This window comes from Tenrec ecaudatus, chromosome 1 (genome assembly GCF_050624435.1).
Source record: "Tenrec ecaudatus isolate mTenEca1 chromosome 1, mTenEca1.hap1, whole genome shotgun sequence".
NCBI lineage: Eukaryota > Metazoa > Chordata > Mammalia > Afrosoricida > Tenrecidae > Tenrec > Tenrec ecaudatus.
Window position 1 is genome coordinate 98461767 of NC_134530.1, and position 25464 is coordinate 98487230.

Consider the following 25464-nt stretch of genomic DNA (forward strand, 5'->3'; position numbering starts at 1 on the left):
GAAATGAAGGTTGGGGGTATAAATCATCTCAATGGACCTTATGCATTTTACTGTACTAAAGCTCAGCCAAATACACATTATTTTTTAATCATTTTAGAGTAGCGGTTCTCAACCTGGGGGTCAAACGACCCTTTTACAGGGATCACCTATGTTTTCCAATGGTCTTGGGAACTCAGACACCACTCCTCTCTCTGCCTCCAGGTGGGTGCGCCCACATGCAGATATGCCCACATATGAATACCCAGCGTGAATACTGTTACCCATTCTACACCATGCTTCAAGACAAAATTTCATTTACTTGTAATTAGAAATAAACATTTCACAAAATATAATTACATATTAGTTTTGTGATTAATCACTATGCTTTAATTATGTTCAATTTGCAACAATGAAAATACATCCTGAATATCAGATTTTTACATTGCGATTCAGTAGTAAAATTACAGTTATGAAGTAGTAACGCAAATGATTTTATGGTTGGGGGTCACCACAACATGAGGAACTGTATTAAGGGTCATGGCATGAGGAAGGTTGAGAACCACTGGTTTACAGGAATATTAATAAGAGAGCATGCTCACCTCATGGTGTATTCGCTGATAAACTTTCTGTTCATTGTCTAATACTACAAAAGATTTAGAGGGCGCTGCATCCCCATTGAAAATGAAGCTTAAATCCCCTCGCTGGCACTTCATGTCAGTAAAGTCTATGAGAGTTGTGTCAAGCCTGTGAAAAATGGTAGATGAGAAACGAGCAAAGTTTTGAAAACACTCCATTAATAAGTTTTAAAATTCTGTTCCCTCTAAATTAAAACCAGCATGCTAATACATCACATATAAAAGCCATGGATAGATAAAAGTGAAATGTAAAATAATCTTAAAGACACAAAGCATTAAATAACTCTTCTACTTTTTAGCTGTATTTTACTCTTCTGGATATATACTTAATCATTAGCCCAAAAAGAAAAACTAAATTTTTCATACTGAAGTATGTAATTTTTCTTTATGACAGCTGCTAGGTAAATGCTGCCTTAGCAAAACAGCACAGAAAATGGAAGCGGCCTACGTAAGTTTTTAGTATATGCTGAAAGCTCAGTGAACCGTCAAAGGAGTTCATGCACTAGACAGGCCACCCTCTGAGGGTCAGTACTGCCATGATATCCAGGCCATAAGTCTAAATGTTCAGTAACAAATCTTGACACTAGTTCAATTTAACAAACCATTTCACCAACTCTGAATTCTATTCCACTTTCCAAATTCTATACCCATGATCTTTCCGGACAACATCGCCACAGTCTGGAGATCTTATGAACCATTCTGTGCCAAATACCAATGGACGCACATACTTTTATTGTGCTTTTTGGTAATGTGAACCTGGAATGACCTAGTCCAGGGAGCTGATCACAAATAACAGTCCACAAATTACTACTTGGTGTGATCTGAGAGAAGACTGAAATGAAAAAGTTTGTACGACCCCTTAGCACTTCAATCTTCCACACTCTACAGGAAATCACCAGAGCTTAGCTGAGCAGCTCCTCAAAACACCTAGTCCTAAATGTAAATATTGCTCGACCCAACAATAGTCAAATGTAGATCATGTTCAGAAACTTCCTTTAAGACTTTGGCGCAAGGACAAGAACTCATTACTTTGTAAGCTTTCCAGTTCTCATCGTGAACAAGTCATTCTTGGTTTCCCCCAAAAAATGTAAGGAAAGGTATGTATCTCACATGCTAAGATTACATACAATTTGTCATCAAAACCACTAACTTTTAAGAGTGAAGATGCTCTCTAAATTTACAAGGAACCCCTGAGAAAAGAGGGAAATAGCTTTATCCTCTTGTAAAGAGCTCTATTCTAAAATAAAAGACACGTCTCTTCAGAATGAAAAACAATCCTTGCTTCCGGGACACTTCCTGAAGCATGTCTGTGGATAATACTTGGAGCCAATGGTTCTTCCACTGAGCTAAGTGAAAATGATACTACTTGTGGGGGCGGGGAGACCTCATTTCCTATCTCTGTAAGATGTAGGCTTCGCACATTATCAAAAACGAGCTGGTCATTTGGTAAATACGTGGCCTATTTGAGCCCCAAAGAGCCCTGGTTGCACAGGGAGTTAAGTGTTGGACTGCTAACCAGAAGGCCAGTGATTCAAACCCAACAGCTGCTCTGTGAGAGAAAAATAATCAGTTTGCTTCCATAAAAATTTACCACCTCAGAAACCCTATGGAGCAATTCCATTCTGTCATGTAGAGTAGCTATGCATTGAAATCAAATCAACAGCACTGAGTCTGGTTGGTTTATCTGAGCTCCAAACTTCGGCTACTAAAGAACTTTTTGTGTCATATATAAAACAAAATAAGCCATTACAGTTGTTTTTCTTTTGTTTTTTTTGCCTCCATTCCCTCCTTGCCCACCATAGGTGACAGTAGTACTCAGTAAGGGGGCAATAGTGAGGAAGAAAGTGCATAGAGAGACAAAGACTTATAAAGAGACTGACATGGTGACATTTGACCTTCTGAAACTTGTAACCTGAACGGAGCCATCGAAACTTTCCAGTTACATGAATGAATGAATACCACACTTCTATCAAGGCCATTCTGACTCACAGTGACTATAGGGCAGGGTGGAACTGCCCCTGTGGGTTTCTGAGACTGTGACTGTTCACAAGAATAGAAAGCCTCATCTTTCTCCTGCAGAGCAGCTAGTGGTTTCAAACTGCTGAACTTGTGTTTAGCAGCCCAACATGTAACAGCTTCTTTTGTAGTATCTCTTATACACTAAATGGTCTAGTAAGCTACATATACCTTAAAATAGATACAATTTATGATGATATTACCTTTATTAGTTTGGGACTATAAACTAATGGAGCCAAAACTTTTACTATATAATTAGCCAAGACAAACAAAAGTCTCATTATATAAAGATTTTAATGCAAAATATTCATTTTAAGATTAAAATCAAGAACCATCACAGTAACACAGAGAAGGGAAATTAAGCTGTCACTTGAGCTAGAAAAGACAATCTCAATAGTTCTGAAAGTCCACAAAGAATATTTCAATCAGTGGCTATTACTATTACCTCATAATTATTCATATTAACGGTGAAGAGGTTTGTGCCACTACCACTCAACAAAAATTTCCTATTTCTAATGCTACATCGTCACGAGACTGACATAAAATAAATGTCAATAATTTCCCAACTTCACTCTCAGCTGATACAAGGCTCAGATCTTCGTGTCTTGCTAAATAATAGTAGCTTCTCTTTAACCTATATTTTCTTATATAATTATGTGCCGCACAGCTCTTACTGTAACGCCTCTTTTTATTATGGGTTTTATTAGTTATGACTTTGGGGATCAGATCATTTCATTTTAAAGATGATGTGTAAATATGATCCATTGTTACGGTTGAGTAAACGTAAACCTAAGAAAGAACTTGAACCAAAATTAAACTTAAAAAAAACCAGAAGATAATACTGTTTCTTAATTCTCCAAAATTATCAACCTTTAGCACACCACGGTTTTGAACCAATTCATACAGTTAGTTCCACTGTTTACTGAGAATTTGCTTTGCTACTCACAAGTATATCAAGTCATAGTCAATATTTTCACAAGATACCTAGGTTATTGTTATGTATACATCTATAGGCAACTTTAATAATCACTTCAGGATTTAATTAAAATGTAAATTCTGGTTCAGTGTATCTAGGGTAGGAAAAGCAAATTCTAAGCAGGAGGTTATGACTTAATGAACCAGAATGAAGCCCTGGTACAAATATCTATAATCATGGTTTTTATATGAAATCATAATATATCCCTAAAAATTAGGCTGGTGACTTACATTTGCATCCACATAAAATACTTTCCTACTTAAAGGTCTTCTCTATTTTTATACATTTTCCAAATGTTCTATTATAAGCATGCATTATATATCCATAGCACTTTTCATAATAGAAATTCTTGAAGAGGTTATGTTTTAAAACAAAACAACCCAAAACCTCTACCATAATCAACTAGTATTGAATGAGAATAATTAACCTAGAACTTGCTTCCAACTAAAAGTGCTCTCCTCACTGTACTTCAACATATTACATTATAAATATAGTTTCTTTTATTATTGCTGCCTTGTACCATGGTGTAAAATGAGTGGAATCATCCACTGATTTTCACAACAATCTTATAAAAACTCACTTCATCTCTTTAAGCTTTCAAGTCTATTAAATGAAGAGTTTACATGAGACAATCTTTTAAGTTAGTTCTGGTTCTCTACAGACCATTATAAATTCAAAATAAATTTCAGGAGATATAAGTAGATAAAAAACAAAAAATAAATCGACTGTGTCACCAAATTCCAATTCAGAGCAACCTAACAGAACAGAGCAGAATCTTAAGGCTTCTGACATTATGTCTTTAGAGGAGTGGACACACATTTTTCTCCTACATAACTGTGGAGTCTGAGCCTTGCATTCCCATCCCCCATTGCTTAACCCACTGCACTACCTATGTTTACTTTAAAGATGCAGATGACATACACCAGGGCTTTAAAAGGTTCATGGAAAATTTGTCTTTCAATTCCATTTTTCCAGGTGCTTTTTGAAACTTCTTCATCTAGTTTATAAACTTACTGATATAAATGTCTATTGGCTGGGTCATTCACATTATATATGTTTAACATATACATTTGTAACACTGGAGGGATTATGCACAGGGCTGTGATCCGCATGCTCGGCAGTTTGAGCAACAAGCAGCTCCTGGGCTTTCTACACCCGTAAACAGTTACAGTCTTGGAAATCCAACAGGGAATCGCTATGCACCAGCATTACTTGATGACAGAGAGTTTTGGGGGGTTTTCATTTGTAAATATACTAAAATATAAGTCAAAAAAGTATTGTTACTATGTTCTGGTTAGGACATGCATGAGTTTATTCTAAACGAAACGTGTTTCAACCTGCCTCTGTAGTAAGTGGGTGGCTGCAGATAAGTTCTCTTGTCTTACACTCATTGGAGTGCCATCAAAAACAGTCCAGATCAAAGAGTCACTTCTGAGCAGTTCTAGGGCAGTTAAATTCAAGGCAGAGAGCTCATGTCAGAAAACTATGGTGACTATTTTGGGAGACTCCAAAGGCTTCATCTTGAAATATTTCCTCAAAGACAGAGAATAATCATGGAGGCTTAAAATGAAGAAACCCTAAGATATAGAAATCTCCACTGTGATTAGAAAGAGATCTGGAAAGTTGGGTAGAGATTTTTTTTTCCCAGTATGATAATGCTGGATAATATAGGACTATTGTGTTGGGAAACTTAACCTATCTACCTAGAGTGTGACCTTGCCCCTTCAAGCTTCTTTTAATTTGAGCTCAAGGATGACAATAAAACTGCCTGTTTGACATTGTATAAATTGACAACCACAAGGCTTAAAAAAAACACACCAATTTCAGAAGTACAAAGATCTAGATAGAGGATATGTTGAGAAACAAATTTCACATTGTGAAGTTGTTAGGTGTTTCCAACTCATAGACTCTCTGCATAACCAGACAAAACACTGTCCAGTCCTGGGCCTTCCTCGCATCATTATCACATGGTTGCAGACCCTGTGTCCATCCAACTCTTTGACAATCTTTTTTTTCAATGACCTTATACATTTAGCAAGCAATGTGTCTTTTCCAGAGACAGATCTCTTCTGAGAATATGTCCAACGTACTTGAGAAGAGCATCCTCGCTCTTATTTCTACCATGGCAGATTTGTTTGCTCCTCTGGAAGTCCTTGTTACTCTCAAAATTCTTTGCAAACACCCTAATTCTAAAAATATTATGTCTTGGGTTAGACGCACCTTAGTCTTAAAAGTGACAACTTTGTTCTTCAACAATATTAAGAGATCGTGTACAGATTTGTTGAATGTAAATCACTGTTTGATTTCTTGGCTGCTGCTTCGATTACCACTGATTGTGAATCCAAGTAAAATGAAATCTGATTTAGCCTGTGTTGACTAGAGAAACAAATTTGTAGGCACTCATAGGTGTACAATGCAGAGCATTATATACAAGAGCAATTAAAAATTGAGAAAACATCCAGTCCAGTCCAAGTCCATAAGTCTGATTATTAGCCCATATGTCTGATGTCAATCTATAAATTCGTCTTCAGACTCACACAACATATGCAATGATGTCCTGTGCAGGAAGATCACAAACCAGTGGGTGGAAAGCCTTGTAGATCCAGTGGCAGTGGAAGCATCTTAGTGCTGGCAGGGATCTCCATGTGGCTCCTCCAGCTCCAAAGGCTCTGGCTACATCAGCATAGCTCCATCAGGCTCATTGTCAGTAATGTCTAACTGGGATTAAGCAAGTGGCCTGTCTCCAGTGAGCTATGTATCTCCTTAGTGCCTCCAAATGAAGTCATGAAGCTGCAACCTGATTGACAACCTAAACTCCACCCCCTCACTCAAGTCTCAAATTAACAACAGATTATTTAACTACCCCGATGTACTTAACTACTTGGATCTTTTCTCGACTTATCATGATGCTGTCTACTAGTCCAGGTGTGAGGATTTGGGTTTTCTTTCACACTGCATTGAAATACAGCTGAAGGCTGCAGTCCTTGATTTTCATTAGCAAATACTTCAAATCCTCCTCACTTTCTGCAAGCAAGGTTTTGTCATCTACATATCGCAGACAGTTAATGAGCCTTCCTCCAATCCTAATGCAGTTCTTCTTCATATAGTACACCTTCTCAGATTATTTGTACAGCATAGATGGAATAAGCACAGTTAAAGATACAACCCTGATACACACTTTTCCTTATTTTAAACCATAAAGTGCTCCTTTGTTCTGTTCATTAATGTGCCTCTTGGTCTATGTACAAATGGCACCATGAAGTGTGTGGGAATTCCCATTCTCCTCAGTGCTATCCACAGTCAGCCATGATAAACACCAGTAAATGCCTTTGCACAGTCATGTGACAAAGCAAACTTGTTTCTGATATTCCTTGCTTTCAGCCAAGATCCATCTGACGTCATCATGATACCTTTTGTCGTGGCCTCTTCTAAATGTGGACTGAATTTCTGGCAGCTCCCTGCAGAGGTACTGCTGTAACCGTTATTAAATTATCTTTAGTGATATTTTTGCATGTATTATTAATACTGTTTGATCATTTCTGCCCCCTGTTGGGTCGTTGATCTGTTGAATGGGCACACATATGGATGTTTTCCAGGTGGTTTGTCAGGTCTTCAAATTACTTGGAATTAACGAGCGAGCCCTGCAGTGTTTCATCAGCGGTGAAGCACTGCTACTGATGTTCCATCAGTCCCTGGAGCTTGCCTTCCACTACTGCCTTCAGTGCAGCCTGGTCTTCCTTTACGATCCTTGGTTCCTTGTATTAGGTCTGAATGCCTTTAAAATGTTAAGCAGGTCTTTGGCATACAATGATTTTGTATTCCTTCGTCTTTTGGTGTTTCCTTTAACATTCAATGTTAAGTCCATAGAATCCTTTAATATTTCAATTACAGGCTTAGATTATTTTTCATCAGGACTTTCAGCTTGAGATATGCTGAGCACGTTCTTCCTCTTTGGCCTTGCATTTCCAGGTCTTTGCACATTTCATTGCAACACTTTGTCTTCTTAAGCTGCCCTTTGAATTGTTCTATTCAGCTCTTTCACTTCATCATGTCTTCATTTACTTTAGTCAATCTAATTTCAAGAGCAAGTTTCAGAGTCTGACAACCACTTTCCTCTGTGTTTTTTGTCTTTGTAATGACCTTTTGCTTTCTTCATGTATGATGTTGTGATGTCACCTCACAGCTTATCAGGTCTTCTGTAATTAATTAATGTTCAATGTATCAAATCTGTTCTTCATAAGTCTTAAAATTCAAGTGGGATAACCCCACAGTTGTATTTTGGCTCTGATTGACTTTAAAATTTTCTTCAACTTGAACTTGAACTTAGATATGGACAGCTAATGGTCTGTACCAGTCAGCTCCTGACCTTACTTTGGTCTGCTGAGATTGTTCCCAATAAAACCAAAGTCACTGCCAGCGAGTTGATGCCATCTCACAGTACCCGGTAGATCAAGGTAAAATTGCCCCTGTGAGTTCCCATGACTGTTACTCTTAACACCAGAAAGCTTTGTCTTTGTTCCACAGAATGAATGAACCAACTGCTGACCTGCAAGTAGCAACCTGACTTATATTATAACCACTATGCCACCAGGGTTCCAGGTCTAGACCCACAGATACAGTCAATTTGATTCTTTGATGCTCCTTCTGGTGAGGTCCATGTGTCTACACACCAATTCTATTGTTGAAGAAGGTATTTTCAATAAAGTTATTGATCTTGCAAAATTTTATGTGATTTCCAAGTCTGTTTCTGTCACTCGGGCTGCTTTTCAACTACTGTTCTCTGTCCTTTTTATCCAACTTTCACATTCTGATTACCAATAATTATCAATGCATGTTGACTGCCTGTTTGATCAGTTTTAGACTGAAAGAGTTGGTAGAATTCTTCAATATACTAATCACTAGTTTTAGTGGTTGGTGTATAAATTTAAATTGTAGTCATATTAGCTAGACTTCCTTGTAGGCTTGTATATATTATACTATTAAAGACAGCACTGTACTTTAAAACACATCTTAAAATGTTCTTTTTCACAATTGTGATGCCATTCCTCTTGAATTGTCATCACATGATTGTCTGATTTCACATCACTAAGGAGTAAGGGTATCCGCTTTATAAGCATTCCTTTTCATTTTTTGTAACTTCCGGTTACCTAGATTCATGTTTGGTAAAAAGTTTCAATTATTAATGAATATTTGCGCCTGTTTCCTCTCATTTTCAGTTATCAGAAAATGAAGGTCCCAAAAGTTTTACTCCATCCGCATCATCATGGTCAACTCTAGTTTGCGGAGGCAATTCTCGCAGTTGTATTTTGAGTGCCTTGGACCCAGAGGAGTTCATCTTCTGGCCTGTGTCTAACAGGGTTCCACTACTGCTGTGCATTAGGCTGTCAGAGGCTTATACCTCGGAGGTGGACTGCTTGTTTGAACATCTGTCTGTTATTCATCTAGAAGCTCCACTGAAACTGGAATGAACTACATAGCAGCAAATTAGGGGATTTTTTTTAAGACATGTCCTGTAGTTGAATAAGAAGAGTATGTCTCAAATAGAGTATGTATAATGTTAACATATAAGAGCATTTTTAAATTATAAAGTTGTTCATCAAAATATAAGCTATTATTATAGTAAACAGCTTCATCTCGGTCGCAATTTTCTCTTACTCAGAAAAGTATCAACTCATCTTACCTGATATTGATACCTTGTTTGTATATTTTACATGCATCAGAAGGCAGAATTCGGGAAAGTAAAGGCACTGCATTTTTAAAAAGAAAAAGTAAAAAAGTAACTACTAAAGTTTGAGACATTATAAGAACAGTAATGTAAGTTATTTTAATGAATCGCCAGAATTAAAATAATCTCCTTTAAGTGTTTTTCCAACTAAAAAATAATATATAAGGCAATTTATATAACTTCAAATGATTGTAATTTCTGTATAGTAAGTATATCTCCTTCCCTCCCACCATCATTACAGATCCAATAACAGAGTCCAAGTAAGACAGGCTTGAGTCTTATCTGACACTTTAAATATAAAATACGTAACATAAAAAAAAGAAAAAGAGCACAATTTTTGAAGCTAGATAGTCATACTAGTTCAAATACCAAGTATGCGACTTAGTTTTACTTAAGTTTTCTGTATCTCAATTTTTAAATTTTTAAAATTAATCATAGTATTTACCTGTTGATTTTTAAATTCCAATGGCACTGCACATAACTCATGTCCACTTCACAAGTTATATACTAAGTTTATCATTTATTATCTGCTGTATTTTATAGAAAATTATCTATTCTATGAATACATATACATAGCACATTATAATAAGCTACCATGTATTTTAAACAATTTTAAGTAAAAATTTCAGATTACTGTATTTAAATTTAAGATGTCACTTGCACATGTATATGTGTACATGTCAGGTATGAGGGGGCTTCAAAAGTATGTATAAAAATGGAATTAAAAGATAATGGGATTTTACAGAAACATTCTGAAGCCTCTCGTATATCTGACAAAACCCAGTTTTTTTAAAAGTGATAAAAAATTAAGTTGTTAAAGACTTTAGAGAAAATTAAAGGCTAATTTCTCAGTTAAAATTCTTATAGAACTGGATATTAAGTAACAAGCATGAAGGAAAAGCTTACAACATTTATGTCGATTAACATTTTTATTACAAATCCCAAATTATTTTTGTTCCTTTTAAGGAAAATGTTATAAGTGATTTCGCATGTCGTGGCAAAAATTATTAAATACTTCTTCAGGCAATATATTTTGTCTTATTTTTATATAATAAAACATAGTCCTAGAAACAATTTCTATGAATGGAAACATGATTACATGTCAAAAATATAATAAATTGTATAATCTTCCTCTGACATTCTCATTGAAGTGTACGAAATTACTATCACAGAGATATGTTATAAGATGATTGCATTCCTAAATATGGAGAAAGTACACAAGTAACTAATGAAAATGTTAATATGATCAAACTTTCTATTTGGATATTAAGGTTGTTGCCCTAAGTGATCTCAAGTTTAAATAAGGGAGAAGTCATTTTGTCAAATTAAATTAACAAATGACTACTAAATATCTAAGTATTAAGGGATTTTATAAAATAAATGAAAAAGTTTTCAAATACATATGTTAAGACGCTGACTGTAAAGTGTGCTGGAAAATGCAAAAACTATTGAAACATTTTCAAATAAATAGTATCAACCAGTATCAATTTTCACACATTCAGAGATCTAAACAATGCATTTCAAGCTTCTTTAAATTCAGTAATTTGATAACCCTATAATTATGTTTTCCTTGTAAAAATCCTTTAGTGTACATTTTTTTTGTTTAAAAAATATTTTTAAAGTCGTTTTCATGCTTAAGCAAATGAATTTTGAAAGTCACCACCAATCAAGTTGAAATAAGTAAGTTGTAAGTACATATTTTTATAAGTATTGCATTCAACATTATAAAAAATAACCTTTTGGACCAACGTGTCAAATTTGCAATGTTAAAATTTCTATTTTGAATGTAATATTTTTAGTAAAACATCACACTCTTACCCCAGCTTTGAAAGTCCCAGTGAAGTTCTAGATAAAAGTCACCTAGCTGAGAAATGATATATGAATAATTAGCAAATACACTTTAATTAACAGTTATATCACAATATTTTTCTTTTTAAAGAATGCTATTATCAAAGGTCTATAAACAAGGAAGGAAATTTTCTTTAAAGTTATCTCAATTTAGAGCTTTAGAAAACAATGATAAACAGTACCTAAGGCATTACAGTCGCAAAAAATGAGAACATAAAGACTGTATTTTTTAAATGCTTAAAATGATGTTTACAGTTACTCTTTACATACAAAATCAGCAAAGAAGTATAGCTCACCTCTTTCAGGGCTTTTAATAATCGAGGTCGTTTTTCTTCAACACTTTCCCTGGATTGCTGCTTAAGTTTCCTTAAAAGTGCTGTAACTGAAGTTTAAATGAGAGAAAAACATAATCCAGAGTCATTTTCATCATGCTAAAAATATCATAGACTCGTCATATATACACAGTGATATGCTGAATAAGTTGGCTATTTAATAAAACAGAGTATCCTGAAGGAATAGGAAGTGATTATCTCTCATCAACTTATATCACATTCACAAACCACATTCCTAATGATTAATCATCAATAAGGATAATGAACCCGATGGTGGCAAGATCTACTAAACTCAGTCCAATGACAATTACATTAATCTCAACAAGGGTATCAGACAGTGATCTAAAAAAATCCCAGCGAATGGCACTTTTTGAAAATCACGCAATTGTCCGCAACTTCTTTTTGCACTAAAGCTTGTACAATCACATATCACCCACACAGTACTAAGGAAACATTGAATCATATTTGTATTGATGAAAAGAACTTCAAAAATCTCTGAACACTTGTAGCTTTTCACAGTATTTTCTCAACAGCTAAGTGTTTGAATTTTAGAAACACTCTGATTTTGATACCAGCTTCTTCCCTACCAATTAGCTACATGTAAACAAACCTGGACAAACTACTTAAACTTGAATTTATCCCCCTCATTTGTCAATAAACTCAATGCCATTGAGTCACTGCCAAATCACAGCGACACTATAGGACAGGGTGACCTGTAACTCTCGAGGGAGTAGAATGCGCCACCTTTCCTGGGAGAAGCGCCTAGTGGTTTCAAACTGCTGGCTTTGTGGATCACAGCCCAACACATAAGCAGTACACCCTCAGGGCTCCCTGTCAAGTACTAGTGATATAAAATCAAAAATCTACTATACATGAACAGACCATCAATTGTTCACATGTAAGTTCGGGTGAAGCTGAAGAAATTTTAAAAAGTCCTGAGCCATAATATGGCCTTTAGTTTATCCCTCCCCCACTGAATTTTGAGAAAATTTCAATAACAAATTTGACACATTCAACACTAATGATAGAAGACCTGATAAGCTATGAGATGATATCAAGAACATTACACATCCCAAATAAATGATTTATTAAAAAATAAAAAGAGCATCACACATGAAGAAAGCAAAGAGTCATTAAAAAGACAGGAAAGGAAGTAAAAAAGAATGATGAAGTCAAAGAACTGAACAGAAAATGTGAAAGTGAAACTCCAGAAAACAAGATAAAACATGATAATGAAATGCGCAAGCACCTAGCGTTAGAACACCCAACAGAAGAAACACGCTCAGCTTTCTTAAACGGAAACAAGTGAGATTAAAAGCATATTCAAGCCTCATGTGGCAATACTGACATTATATGGGCAACACATTGAATGATGGAGAAAATATCAAAAGAAGATAAAGAAAAGCATCACCAGAATTGAATATGATTGACCAATATCCCCGATGAATGCAGACATCAAAATTCTCAACAAAACTCTAGCCAACAGATTCAACAAAGCCTCAAAAAATTATAATAATACATCATGATCAGGTGAGATTCATACCAAGGTGGTTCTAATACTATCAGAGCAATCAATGGCTGGCCCCACTATGAGACATAACACCCCTCTCTGATCCATAGCCCTACAGGGGACAAGACCAGAGATACAGTGTGGGAACTGCACCCGATCGGATCCTGCCAAACCCGAGGCAAAACATTAAGGGGGTGCAATAGAACAGCAAGGGAATGGAGCGGCGAGGTCCCCAGGGAATGCTAAAGGTGTACTTTGGGGCCACGGCGTGGTGCCCCAACAGACTGGACTGGAAAACACTCCTAAAGGCCAACAAACAATCCTTGAACCAACTATAAGCTTTTCTTTCTTGTTGTGTTTTGTTTTGGGTTTTTTCTGTCACTGGTTTGTTGTTGTTGTTTTGTTGTATACTGTTGCTTGGTTCTGCTCTGTCTTAATTATCTCCACAGGTCTGTCTAAATAAGATAGGCTGGATGAACACTTGGAGGAGAAAACAACAGGACCAATAGTTCCATGGGGACATGGGAGAGGGGGAGGTGGTGGGAAAGGTAGTGGTGTTAATAAACCCAGGGACAAGAACAAGTGAGCTAAATTGGTGTCTATACAACCCCTTTTTAAAAATGATTTAACGGCCAGCAAACGATCCTTGAACTAACTACAAGCTTTTCTTTTGTGAAAAAAAAATGATTTAACTATGGAAGAGTATGATATGTGAATATTGTATCAAGAAACTACCAACAAAAAAAAAATTAAGCAACCAAACTTGATGTATGGTTACCATGAGTGAAAGAGGAAGGGTTATAGCTTGGGATGTTGGTTGGGGCGGGGGGGCCTTGAGTTCATGTTAATGATGGTGGAATAATTTGGAAAGGGCTATCAATAATAATTGTACCAAATAAAAAGTATAATCAATGGCACTGAATTATACATGTAGAGAAGCTGTTGAATTGCAAAATGTTTTATATTTTTGCCACAATTAAAAATAATAATTATACAAATAACAATGACAACACAGAAGAAGCAAATGTTCTAAAATTGATTGTGGTAATGATTGCATAACTATTCTTGATTATGATTGAATTGTATATGTGGACAATGCACCAATTAACTTATTAGAAAAAGAAAATTCCTCAACATAATCAAAGCTATATAAGCAAAATCCACAGCTAGCATATTACTAATGGAAGAAATTGAAACCCTTCTCCCTTTGAACAGAACCCAGGCAAGGCCATCCTTTATCAGCACTGAGTTAATATGCGCCTTAGCCAGAGTACAAGACATGCAAGGCATTGGCCCAGAAGAAACACAGCTCTCTTTATCTGCAGATGATATAACCCTAAATATAGAAAACCTCAAAGATTCCATTTTAAAATTTTCTAAGCTTATAAACAACTTTGTTATCAGGCTGTAAGATCCACATACAAAAATCCACGGGATTAAAGTATATTAAGGAAGATTACACCACAAAAGAAATTAAGTGAACACTACCATTTACAATAATTACCCAAAAGAAAAAAATACTTAGGAATGAATCTTGCCAAATAAACAAAAGACTTATACAAAGAAAACTAAAAAGCCCTTCTCCAATAAGTAAAAAAAAGACCGACACAAAAGGAGGAATGTCTCGTGTTCATAACTAGAAGGACTTAATGTAATGCAAATGTTAGTATTTCAACAGCACTGAATAAATTCAACACAATTCCACATTAAAACCCCAACACAATCCTTCAAAGAAATGGAAACTATAATCAACTTTATATGGAAAGTAACAAAACCTTAAAAATACATATATTAAAAAGGAAAAAGCAGAAACTTCTTTTTAAGGACTTTCACTTCCGGTTTCAAAACCTATTATACAGCCATGGCAATGAAAAAAACTTGATATTGGTACAATAGTATGTACACCAATGGGTTATAAAAGAGAAATACAACCAAGCATGTATTGACACTTGATTTTTGATCCAGAGCTAAAACACATTAAGTGGGGAAGAGATAAAGACTCCTCACTAAGTAGTGCTGGAAAAGGGGGCCTTCAACCTAACCAAACGATCAAAAGGTGCCTATTCATACCATGCACATAACAACCTCAGGATGGATTAAAGGCCTAAATGCAAACCCTAGAAACAAAGATCATAAATGAAAAATTAGAGAAAAAAAAAACAAGGCATAAAAACACTACAAAACACAATGAAAAATGCCCACACAACAGAAGACCAATTAGAGGACTGTGAATAAATCTAAATAAATGACACGTATGTCCATCAAAAGAACCCACAGACTAGGTAGACATATTTAGAAATGAGCTATCAAACAAAGGGCTAACTGCAAGAATCTATAGAAAGCTACATCTTAATAAAAAAAACACATAACCCAATAAAAAATGAGCCTAGTACATAAACAATGTACTACACATGATATCAAAAAGCTAATACATATGAAGAAATGTTCATATTCATTAGCCATAAATACAAATTAAAACAAAGATATACTATCTTATACAAACACTCTTAGCAAACTTAAAAATTACAAAATAATAAATGCTGGAGAGGATATGGAAGGATTTGAACACTCTTATGTTGCAAGGGGACTGCAAAATTGTACAACCACTATGGAAAGCAGTATGGCACAATCTCTGTACTTGGCAACTCAGTATCCACATTAAAGAAATAAACAGAAAAGCTTGAACAGACATGTACACATATTTATTGCAGTAATTACTATAATAGCAAAAAGATGGAAATAACCAGAAACCTTATCTGTAGAAAAGTGAGCAAACTCTTAAACACATACACAGTGTGATATTACACATGCATCCAACTGGAGGACATCATGTTCAACAAAGCTAGTCAAACTCATAAAGGAAAATGTTTTATGACATCATTATCATAAGGAAAAAAGAAAATGTATTTTCACACCAAAGGGCAATTTGAAGACTGATGAGGCCAGGGATGGTGGGGGTCAGTAGTGGGAAAGGGAAAGGACAAGACTGCATGTAAGGAGGGAGGGTGGGAACAAATAAAGAACAAAAAGAACCACATATTTGAGTTTAGTACAGGAAGGCTGTAGCAGAATCGGTGCACTTGAAGGGTGGTGCTGGAGAAGAATCTTAAAGTACTGTGGACTGCTAAAGGGACAAACAATCTATGTTGAAAGAAGTAAGGCCAGAGTGCTCCTTAGAGACAAGGATCGCAAGGTTTCCCTTACATACTCTGCACACATTGTGAGGAGAGACCAGTCCTCGGAGAAGGACATCATATTTGGTAGAGTCATATGGCAGCGAGAAAGAGGAAGGCCCTCAATGAGATGGACTGACACAGTGACGACATCGCTGGGCTCAAACACAAGCACCTTGTGCGGGTGGCACAGGCAGGGCAGAGTTTCATTCTGTTGTGTGGAGTCACAATTGGCCAGAGCCCCTGACAACAGTAACAACGATAGCACAGTGTCGTGATGAGACGGGCTGTGCAACTACACAGTCTGTTTCTCTTGGAATGTGTTCTATTACAAGAGGAGAAAAATGCTTTTTAATAAATAAAATTTAAAGAGAGACAACAAAAGGTCACAGCCTTAAAAACCCCTCCAGATTCCGTACCCATCACACTTAAACACTGGTCTGGATTGTAAAAGGAGCAACAGTAAACTGAAACTCATTTATTTTGTAACACACATCCTAATTTTTAAAAAAAGAAGGTGGACAGATAGTCATTGTACAAAAATAACTAGTTGACATTTCAGGAGGTACCATATGTGCAAGAACCAAAGGTACTGAAAGTCCAAGCTGCACTGAAGAAATTAGCCAAAAGCATGACTCCAGGAATTGATGGAATACCAACAAACTGATGGCGTGCTGGAAAAGTACTCCCTCACATGAACCAAGAAATTGGAAAGACAGCTACTTGGCCAACAGACTGTATTTGTAATCATTCAAAAAAAAGTGAACTAATAGAATATGCAAATTATAGAACAATATCATTGATATCACATGCAAGTAAAATGTTGCTGAAGCTCATTCAACAACTACTGTAGTAGTGTATTGACAGGGAGCTACAAGAGGTGCAGGCCAGATTCAGAAGACAGGGTACAAGGGATGTCATTCCTGATGGCAGATGGATTTGAGCTGAAAGCAAAGAAACACCAGAAAAATGTTTACTTGTGTTTTTTATTAACTATGCAAAGACATCCGACGGTGTGGATCATAACAATTATGGATAGCCTTGAAAAGAATAGGAATTCTAGAACATTTCATTGTCTTCATGGGGCACTTTTACAAACACAACAAGGGAAAAGTACTGCATAGTTTCAATCAGGAGAAGTGTGTGTCAAAGTCATATCCTCTCACCATGCTTATTCAATCTGAGTAAATCATCCAAGATGGATTATATGAAGAAGAGTAGGCATCAGGATTAGAGAAAGGCTTATGAGAGGTGTCCCCTCAAAAAAACTGTTAAATGTGTTTTCCTCAAAGATATATATTTAATTTTTTTAAAGAAACAACCTCATCACCTTCGAAGTCCTCTCCATTACACTCAACACATTTGTCAAATCTGTGATTTCATCCTTGGAAACATGTTCACACTCAGCTGTTTGAAAAATGGTTGACAGCACCTCCTTCGTTTTCTTCACCTCCTATATGCTGCTAAATCGCTATCCTTTCATGTCTCTCTTCATTCATGGAAATAAAAGAAGTCGATGGAGAGAGGTCAGATGAGTAAGGTGCGTGGGACAAGAGAGGCATGTATCTTTTGCCAAAAACTGATGCAGAAATGGCTGTGTGAGCAGGTGCATTGTCATGGTTGCAAAACCGTCCCATTTGCCACCAATGAGGCTTTTTTGGTCACACACTGTTAGGCAATCTTTTCAGAACCTCTATATAGAAAGCTTGGTTAGTGTGACATGCTGGAATGAACTCCAAATGTACCGTACCCCTCACATCAAAAAACAAACGAGCATCGTCTTGATCTGTGATTTCACTTGACAAGTTTGGGGATGAGGTGATGATGGTGGCTTAATTGATGTTTGCTTCTGGGGTCTTACGAAAGCACCATGTCTGTCACCAGTAAGGACCCTGGAAAAAGCCTGGGTTGCTTAGGAGCTGTTCTTTCAAAGCACGGCATGTTTCCACTCGATACACCTTTTTCCTGGTCAGCCAGAACCCGAGGCACAAATTTCACAGCGAGCCTTTTCATTCCCAAATCTTCTGTTAAAATTCACTGAACCCAGCTCCAAGATAGTCCAGATAAAGTCCCCATCTCTTCAGTGGTCCATCGCTGGTCTACGAACACATATTTTCAACACTTTTGTCAACAAGGTTTGTCATCAATCAACATTTCACCTTTTTTAAAACAAGAAAACCACTCGTACACTTCATGTGGTAGTTACACAATTTCATGTCAACAATAAAAGAAGGAAGGGGTGGAGTCTAGCCTGTTAATCAGGTCACAGCTAGATGATCCCTCCTTGTGGTCATGGCCATCTCATGGGGATCTTGGGAACTTCCTCTCTCTTGATTCTGCCATCAGAGGAGGCACGCCACTCTCTCTGCTTGATATTCCTGTTGACAGGCCACACACAGCCATGATGATGGCAGCTAGAGCCCTAGACATGCACCCACTGCCACTGGATCCAAAGGACTTTCCACACACCAGCCTGGGTGGGAAAATTCACAATGATCTTCCTGCATTTGGCATCTTTGTGTGTGCTGCCTAAGTCTGAAGAGGAATTCATGGGCTAACATCAGATTTATGGGCTAATACCAAACTTATGGACTTGATCTCGAATGGGTTGGCCTATTTTATTAATGCAGAATTATGTGTTGACATAAAGTTCTCTCTTACAAATATATGAGTGTCTCTGGACTTGTTTCTCTAGTCAACCCGGACTAACACACTTAAGTTTTTCCTATAGTGCTGTCATTATAAGCTGTGTTCATCATCACAATAGTTTCTGCGGCATTTCTCCTAAGTAGGAAACAAAATTTCACACCCATTGCTGTTCTCTTGAACCAGCCGTCACACAACACATGGTTCAAGTAAAACCGCTTTACGAAAAAGTTCACTGTAACCAGAGAGAAACTACCCAGGTGACACCACTGGGTGCACTAACTCAGAGTTACTGATGCCTAGGGTAGGGCGGGGTGGGGGAGTGGATCCTACAAAGGCCCCGCCCTGGAAAGGATGTTGCTGACACAGTGGTTACAACCATGAGGTTGAAGAACAGTCATGAGAATGGCACAGGAGCGGGGAGAAGACGGGCAGTGTTTTCTCTGCTGCACACACGGTTGCTATGAGTTGAAAGCAGCTCAATGCCACCCAGAAACATCAACATAAACATCAACTAATGAGATGTGCTTTTCAAAGTAAAACCTGTACTTGAAACAAATAAAATTAGGGAGTATGATAGTAGAGTCACTGAACAGTATGAAGAAGTATATGATTTTTTTTAAGCTCAGTTAAAGACTAAAACAAGAGAGAAATTTGCACCCATTTCTAGTAATACCTGTACCCAGCAATTTATGAGACACTGTCATAGCACAGTACAATTATTCTCTATATTAATGATGTTCCAAAGAATTAAGCGGTTACCAGTAACGAGTCAGGTATCAACTCGGTTCTGGAAGAACAGAAAAACATCTAATAGTATTATCAGGGAAAAATGCTTTGATAAGAGAAAAAAATGTATACATACTATTAAAATTTTAAATGCTTAGGGTTTTTTTGTATGTGTGTACTCCTCAAAGTTCATAGGAACTACGTAAGTTTAATAATTCAAAATCAAGGTATAGAAAGTTATGCTAAATAAGAATGCTACAAGTCTATCAAGCACTTCGCATGTTTAGAATTGGCATCAACAGCAATTCACATCACACTACTTACTCATCTGCCTCTCTCCATAGCTGATGGCTTCCGCCAGAGGGCTCCATCCCTGAGCATTTTTCACTTTTACTGGAGCATTGTGAGCCAAAAGTAAGTGGGCACATTCTGCAACATAAAGTTATAGTATCATCAAACTTCGTTCCATTTCTTACATGTTTACATTTTAAAAAGGGTAAACATCCAAAGGAACTAAACAAAGAAAAACAGATCTATGAGACATTATGACATATTTAACTTTGTAAAGAACAAAATTACATTTCATCCTTAAAATGTCTATGTATTAACCAGGTTATTTCAATGTCTACATTCAAGAATTATCCATTCTACCTAAAATTAAATCAAATCTGTCTTCCAAGAAAGTATTTTCCCCCAATAATAATTCCCAAGAATATTATTTTGGGAATTTTGTATTTTGAAAAGTAATTCAATTACCTAAAGGATAATTTACATCAAAATACTTACTGTCTAATAAGATCTGAAATAGCATTTATATTTCTACAATTTCACATATAAGCATATTACAATACATGCATTTGAAAATTTACTTTCAAAAGGAAAAAATATGATCAGCAATTTTCTATCTATAAACTCTTCCTTGCCAATTTTTTTTCTTAAAAGTTTGGGCAAGAGAAATACCAGATAGGGGCCAAATTTGAGAAATTGGACATCATGCCAATAATAATGATTGACAACTCATAACACACTGAACAAAAAATAATCAAGAAACTCAAAATAACATGAGAAAATTAAGAGGGTGAGATGTGTTATTTACTAAACAGTTAACAGCTAACAAATGTAGAAAGAATAATATCACAGCATATTTACAATATGCAATTTAATACATGATTTAGGAAAAGGTCCTCAATAAATGTCAAAATCATTAAGTACAAATTTAATGACTACACTGTAGACAATGGAACATCCCCCACAGAGTACTCACAGGGAAGGGATGAGTCAATCAGGGTGCAATAGAGCACTGATGAAGCACATAATGTTCCTCTGGTTTCTCGAGGCTTCCTCCCCTTCTCCCCGCCCCCCACCACCCCACTATCATGACCCCAGTGCAGCCTCTCATTTCGGACTAGACCAGAGCATGTACACAGGAATAGAAAAGCAGCAAGAGCTCAGGACACATGAAACCCAGGAGCAGGAAAGGGAATAGCAATACCAAAAGGGAGCGGGGGAGGGAGAGGAGAGGAAGCAGGAGCTAATCCTAAGGAGCAACACACAACCATACACACCCCTCCAGGGGGAAGAATGACAGAAATGGGAGAAAGGAAACCGTGATTAATGTGAGAAATGAAAATAATAATTTATATTCTATCAAGGAGTCATGAGGGTGGAGGGAGACGGAAGCGGGGGGGGGGGGGGAAGAGGAAGTGAGACCAAGGGCTCAATAGAAAGTAATTGTCTAGAAAAGAATGATGGCAACACATGCACAATTATACCAGATACAACTGTTGTATGGATTGTAATCAGAGTTGTAAGAGCCCTCAATAAAATGATTTAAAAACTATATATTAATGGCTAAAAATAGAATATTTGCAAGATACCAAAGTATCACCCCAAGATGAGATAACTTTATTTTAAATGTTACTATAGTACAGATATCTGTATCACTACTTTAAACAAGCAATCAAACTTGGTTAATAGTATGAAAAACTTGATGGTGTGAAACACTCACACTACTTCCTAATGTGTACAATAAAGTTTATATAAAGTTTATAACATCTCTTATAAAGTATTATTCTTGGAAATATTTAACTCATGTCTAATCCTCTATAGATAATTTTCAAAGTACAGAAATAAGAAACAAATTAAAAAATAAAAATTATGAGAAGACATTCATACCAATCAAGTATGGGGAACATTCTACAAGGTCATTGGTCAAGGCTCTTCAGAGAGTCACAAAGGTGAGGGTGAGGGATGGGCAAACTATTCTAAATTAAGAAAAACCAAAGAGAGATAACCAGGTGTAATCAGTCTTGACTAAAACTTGATTCAAAATAGAAACTATAAAAGACATTGGGAAAAAGAAGACAATTAAATCTGCAATCAAATGATTTAGATAATAATCATGATATTGTACTTATATCTCCAGGTAGCTAGCTACACTAGAAATGGCTATCACAGTTTGCCGAGTCCACATTTCTGCTTCACTAGACATACTTTCTCTATATCCCTGGACTGCTTGCTTCCCCTTCACCCAGCTCCCAATACAGGCAACCTGGACAAAGCTAATTTCACATAAGTAAATGCCTATGCAAAGATACGATAATTCATGAGCTTGCCCAATTATTTTGGATCATGTTCAATTTCAGTAAAGAAAGCAGTAAGTTAAGAAAGGCAGGCAATATTACAGATATGTAAAAACAGTAGACATTGAGAGAGAAGAAAGAGCAATGACTGATAACCCCAATTTTCTTTTGGGTACTACCCTTTCTGAAGCCTAGATATTCCCCATTTCCTGAGTTTCTATAATATGCAGTCTTTTCATGACTCTCTCTTTATATAGAAGTTACTGGGGGGGGGGTGGAGGAGGGGAATAATTAGAACACCAAAGATACGTAAAGATTTGAGTCACTAAATTGAACTATATAGAATTGGAATTGAAATTATATTATTCTGAAGATCATATGCTTCATGAAAACACATGAACTAAAAAAGTAAATCAGCAAAAGAACTTTATTTTCAACTGAGCAAGTTCTAGTTGCACCCCTAGGATCAGTATATACTCAAGTGAGACATTTATACAGCTACATTATAGCATTTAACAGTAAGAAATACTTATAATTATATTTCTAGACCATCAGAAAGAAAATGCTACCAGAAATGAGGCAATTTAAAAATACAGGAGTAGATCAAAAGACGTTACCAAAATAAGTAAAGAAACTGGGGGGAAAGGCCTTAAATTCCAGAACATACAAAGAGGCCTGAGAAAGTTCATAGGAAAAAAATATGATTAAAAGAGAATGAAATTTCTCCATGAAAATCTTTGAGTCTTCATATTAAGAAAAACCAACTAAAATTAAAAAGACAATTCAAAACTTTTTAAAGGGGCAACAAATTTGAATAGACATTTCTCCAAAAGATACATAGGTGAACAGACATGTAAAAAGATGTTCACCATAAGCCCTCACCAAATTCCATTGCATCAAGTCAACTCTGACTCAAAGCAACACTATAGGGCAGAAAACTGCTCCCACAGATTTCAGAAGCTTTAAATCTTTCCAGAAACAGATCATTACATCTCTGACATGAGCCTTACCATGAGCAGCCGAACACTTAACCATGGATCCTCGTCTCTTTTCTATTTGTCCATAGGGAAATACAAACCAAAACCACAATGATATAATACTTATTACTCACTACAATGGTTATTACCAGAAAAAGAGAAACCAGCAAGAATTAGTAAGACTATGGTGAGACCGGAGCCCACACACATTGACTGAAATGTAAAATGGTGTAGCCAGTGTGGGAAAGAGTTTAACAGTTCTTCAAGTTAAAAAAATGCATTACTGCATACTTCAGCAAGTCCACTCCTTTTAAATCCCAACGGACACAACGCAGGACTTCAAACAGATACTTATACACTAATGTTCCCAGCAAGATTATTACATCAGGCAAACTCTGGTATGTCCACAGCAGGAGAAAAAATCAAACTCATTGCCATTGAGTAAATTCTGACTCCTACAGGACAGAGGAAAACAGATTTCCAAGGATATTCGTTTTTACTGAAGCAGACTGCCACATCCTTTTCTCCCACAAAGCAGGTAGATCAGTAGTTCTCAAACTGAGGGTCACAAGCCCTTTGTAGGTCAAATGACCCTTTCACACGAGTTACCTAAGACCATCTGAAAACATCTATTTCTGATGGTCTTGGAAACCGAGACACCACCCCTCTATCGGTCTCCAAGTAGGTCCGCCCACATGCAGATATAAGAGTTAAGACATCATCGCACCAACCCCATCACATACACCCCATACAAATATAGGTGTATGTGAGAGGGATGATGCCATAATATACTTATGCGGACCAGTACACATGTGTAGAGAGCAGCTACTGTGTAGAAAGTAGCAGTATTGGAGGTAAAACGACACTTCATGAATTATAATTACTGGGTAAATATAAAATCATCAGCTGTCAAATCATCAGCTACTGTCAAATCATCAGCTACTGCAAAAAAATGTACCTGTACCATGGGAACTTAATCTGGATGCTGATCAGTCTTTTAATATTCAGCTGTGGTTGATGTGAATACCGCCCCCTTGTGATAGAAGTATGTAAATAAAACAACAAAGAATGGTAAAGCATAAAAAACTTTAATGAACTCTATTGACTGAACTATGCCATGTATCATCTTTTACATTATTAAAGCGATTGTTACATATTATTTTCATTAGCAAACCACTCCATGACAATGGATCATGTAGAGAAGAACGTTAAGAAACTATAGTGAGGGTTTTTACATACAGCAGGAATTGAGAAACCGCAATGTGGTATTTGTTGTGAAGTTCTATCAGCCTAATCAATGAAGCCAAACAAACTAAAATGCCATTTTGACAGCAAGCATCTGAGCATTGCTGGAAGGATACCAACTATTTTGGAAGCAAAGTTTAAGAAAGCCAGACTCAACACTGGAGGCAAGTACCACAAACAAAACATAGCAGCCGTTGAAGCTTCATATTTGGTGGCCCTCAGTCACCAGAGCTATGAAACCTCCCACAAACGCCGAGGATGTACTGTTGGCCGCAGGCAAAGACATTGTTCGAGTTATGATCCGAGATGAATCTGTTATGAAATTGAGTGCAATTTGCTTATCTAACAACATTGTCCACAGAAGAATAGATGACATGTCTGCTGAAATTCTTGATCAGGTCATGCAGGAAATTAAATCTGGTCCACTTCCAGTATTTAGCGCCCAGCCTGATGAATCTACAGACATTGTAAACTGTTCAGTTACTGGTTTACATGAGGTATATTAATGATTGTGCCTTTAAAGCAGAGTTTCTTTTTTGCAAACCTCTTAAAATGACAATTACTGCACGTGATATATTTGACACTTGGTTCATTTCTGAAAGAGCATAAGATCTCTTGGGAAAAGGTTTGTGGTGTTTGCACAGATGGTGCTCGGGCAATGCTAGGATGTCCATCTGGATTTCAACGTTTGGGACTGAATGAGTCATCAAAGCCATCGGAAATCGCTGTATGATTCAGCGGCAAATGTTAGCAATGAAGACGCTGCCCCAAGAGCTACAACAAGTAATGAAAAGCGCCCTAAGTTTTGTTTTTGTAAAGGTGGACACTTTAAACAATCGGCTGTTTTCACAACTGTGCAACACGTTGGACGTGCCCAACAATGTTCTGTTATTTCACACTGAAGTGAGATGGTTTTCGAGAGCAAAAGCTTTAAAACAGGTTTTTAGCATCATGATGAACTCAAAACATTTTTGAATCAGAAAACAAGACTGCAGTTCAAAGCACTTTTCAGTGATAAAAGTGAACTGCCAAAAATAGCTTACTTGGTTGGCACCTTTGCCATCTGGAATGAGTTAAATTTATCACTGCAA

The 25464-nt window shown here is 36.6% G+C and overlaps 1 protein-coding gene across 7 annotated transcripts in view; it reads right to left on the bottom strand.

The window, feature by feature from the left end:
• Positions 1 to 25464, bottom strand: part of ANKRD13C (ankyrin repeat domain 13C) — a 91498-nt gene that overhangs the window by 32240 nt on the left and 33794 nt on the right. For all 7 annotated transcript variants that reach the window (XR_012785998.1, XR_012786014.1, XM_075557293.1 and 4 more), the window contains 5 exons: positions 19894 to 19998; positions 11476 to 11561; positions 11150 to 11195; positions 9287 to 9353; positions 579 to 723 (listed from right to left, as the gene is read on the bottom strand). Coding sequence is in view for 5 of the 7 variants with exons in the window: in XM_075557293.1 (XP_075413408.1) it covers positions 579 to 723; positions 9287 to 9353; positions 11150 to 11195; positions 11476 to 11561; positions 19894 to 19998 (449 nt within the window). In the remaining 2 variants the exon portion in view is untranslated. The remainder of the gene's footprint in view (positions 1 to 578; positions 724 to 9286; positions 9354 to 11149; positions 11196 to 11475; positions 11562 to 19893; positions 19999 to 25464) is intronic.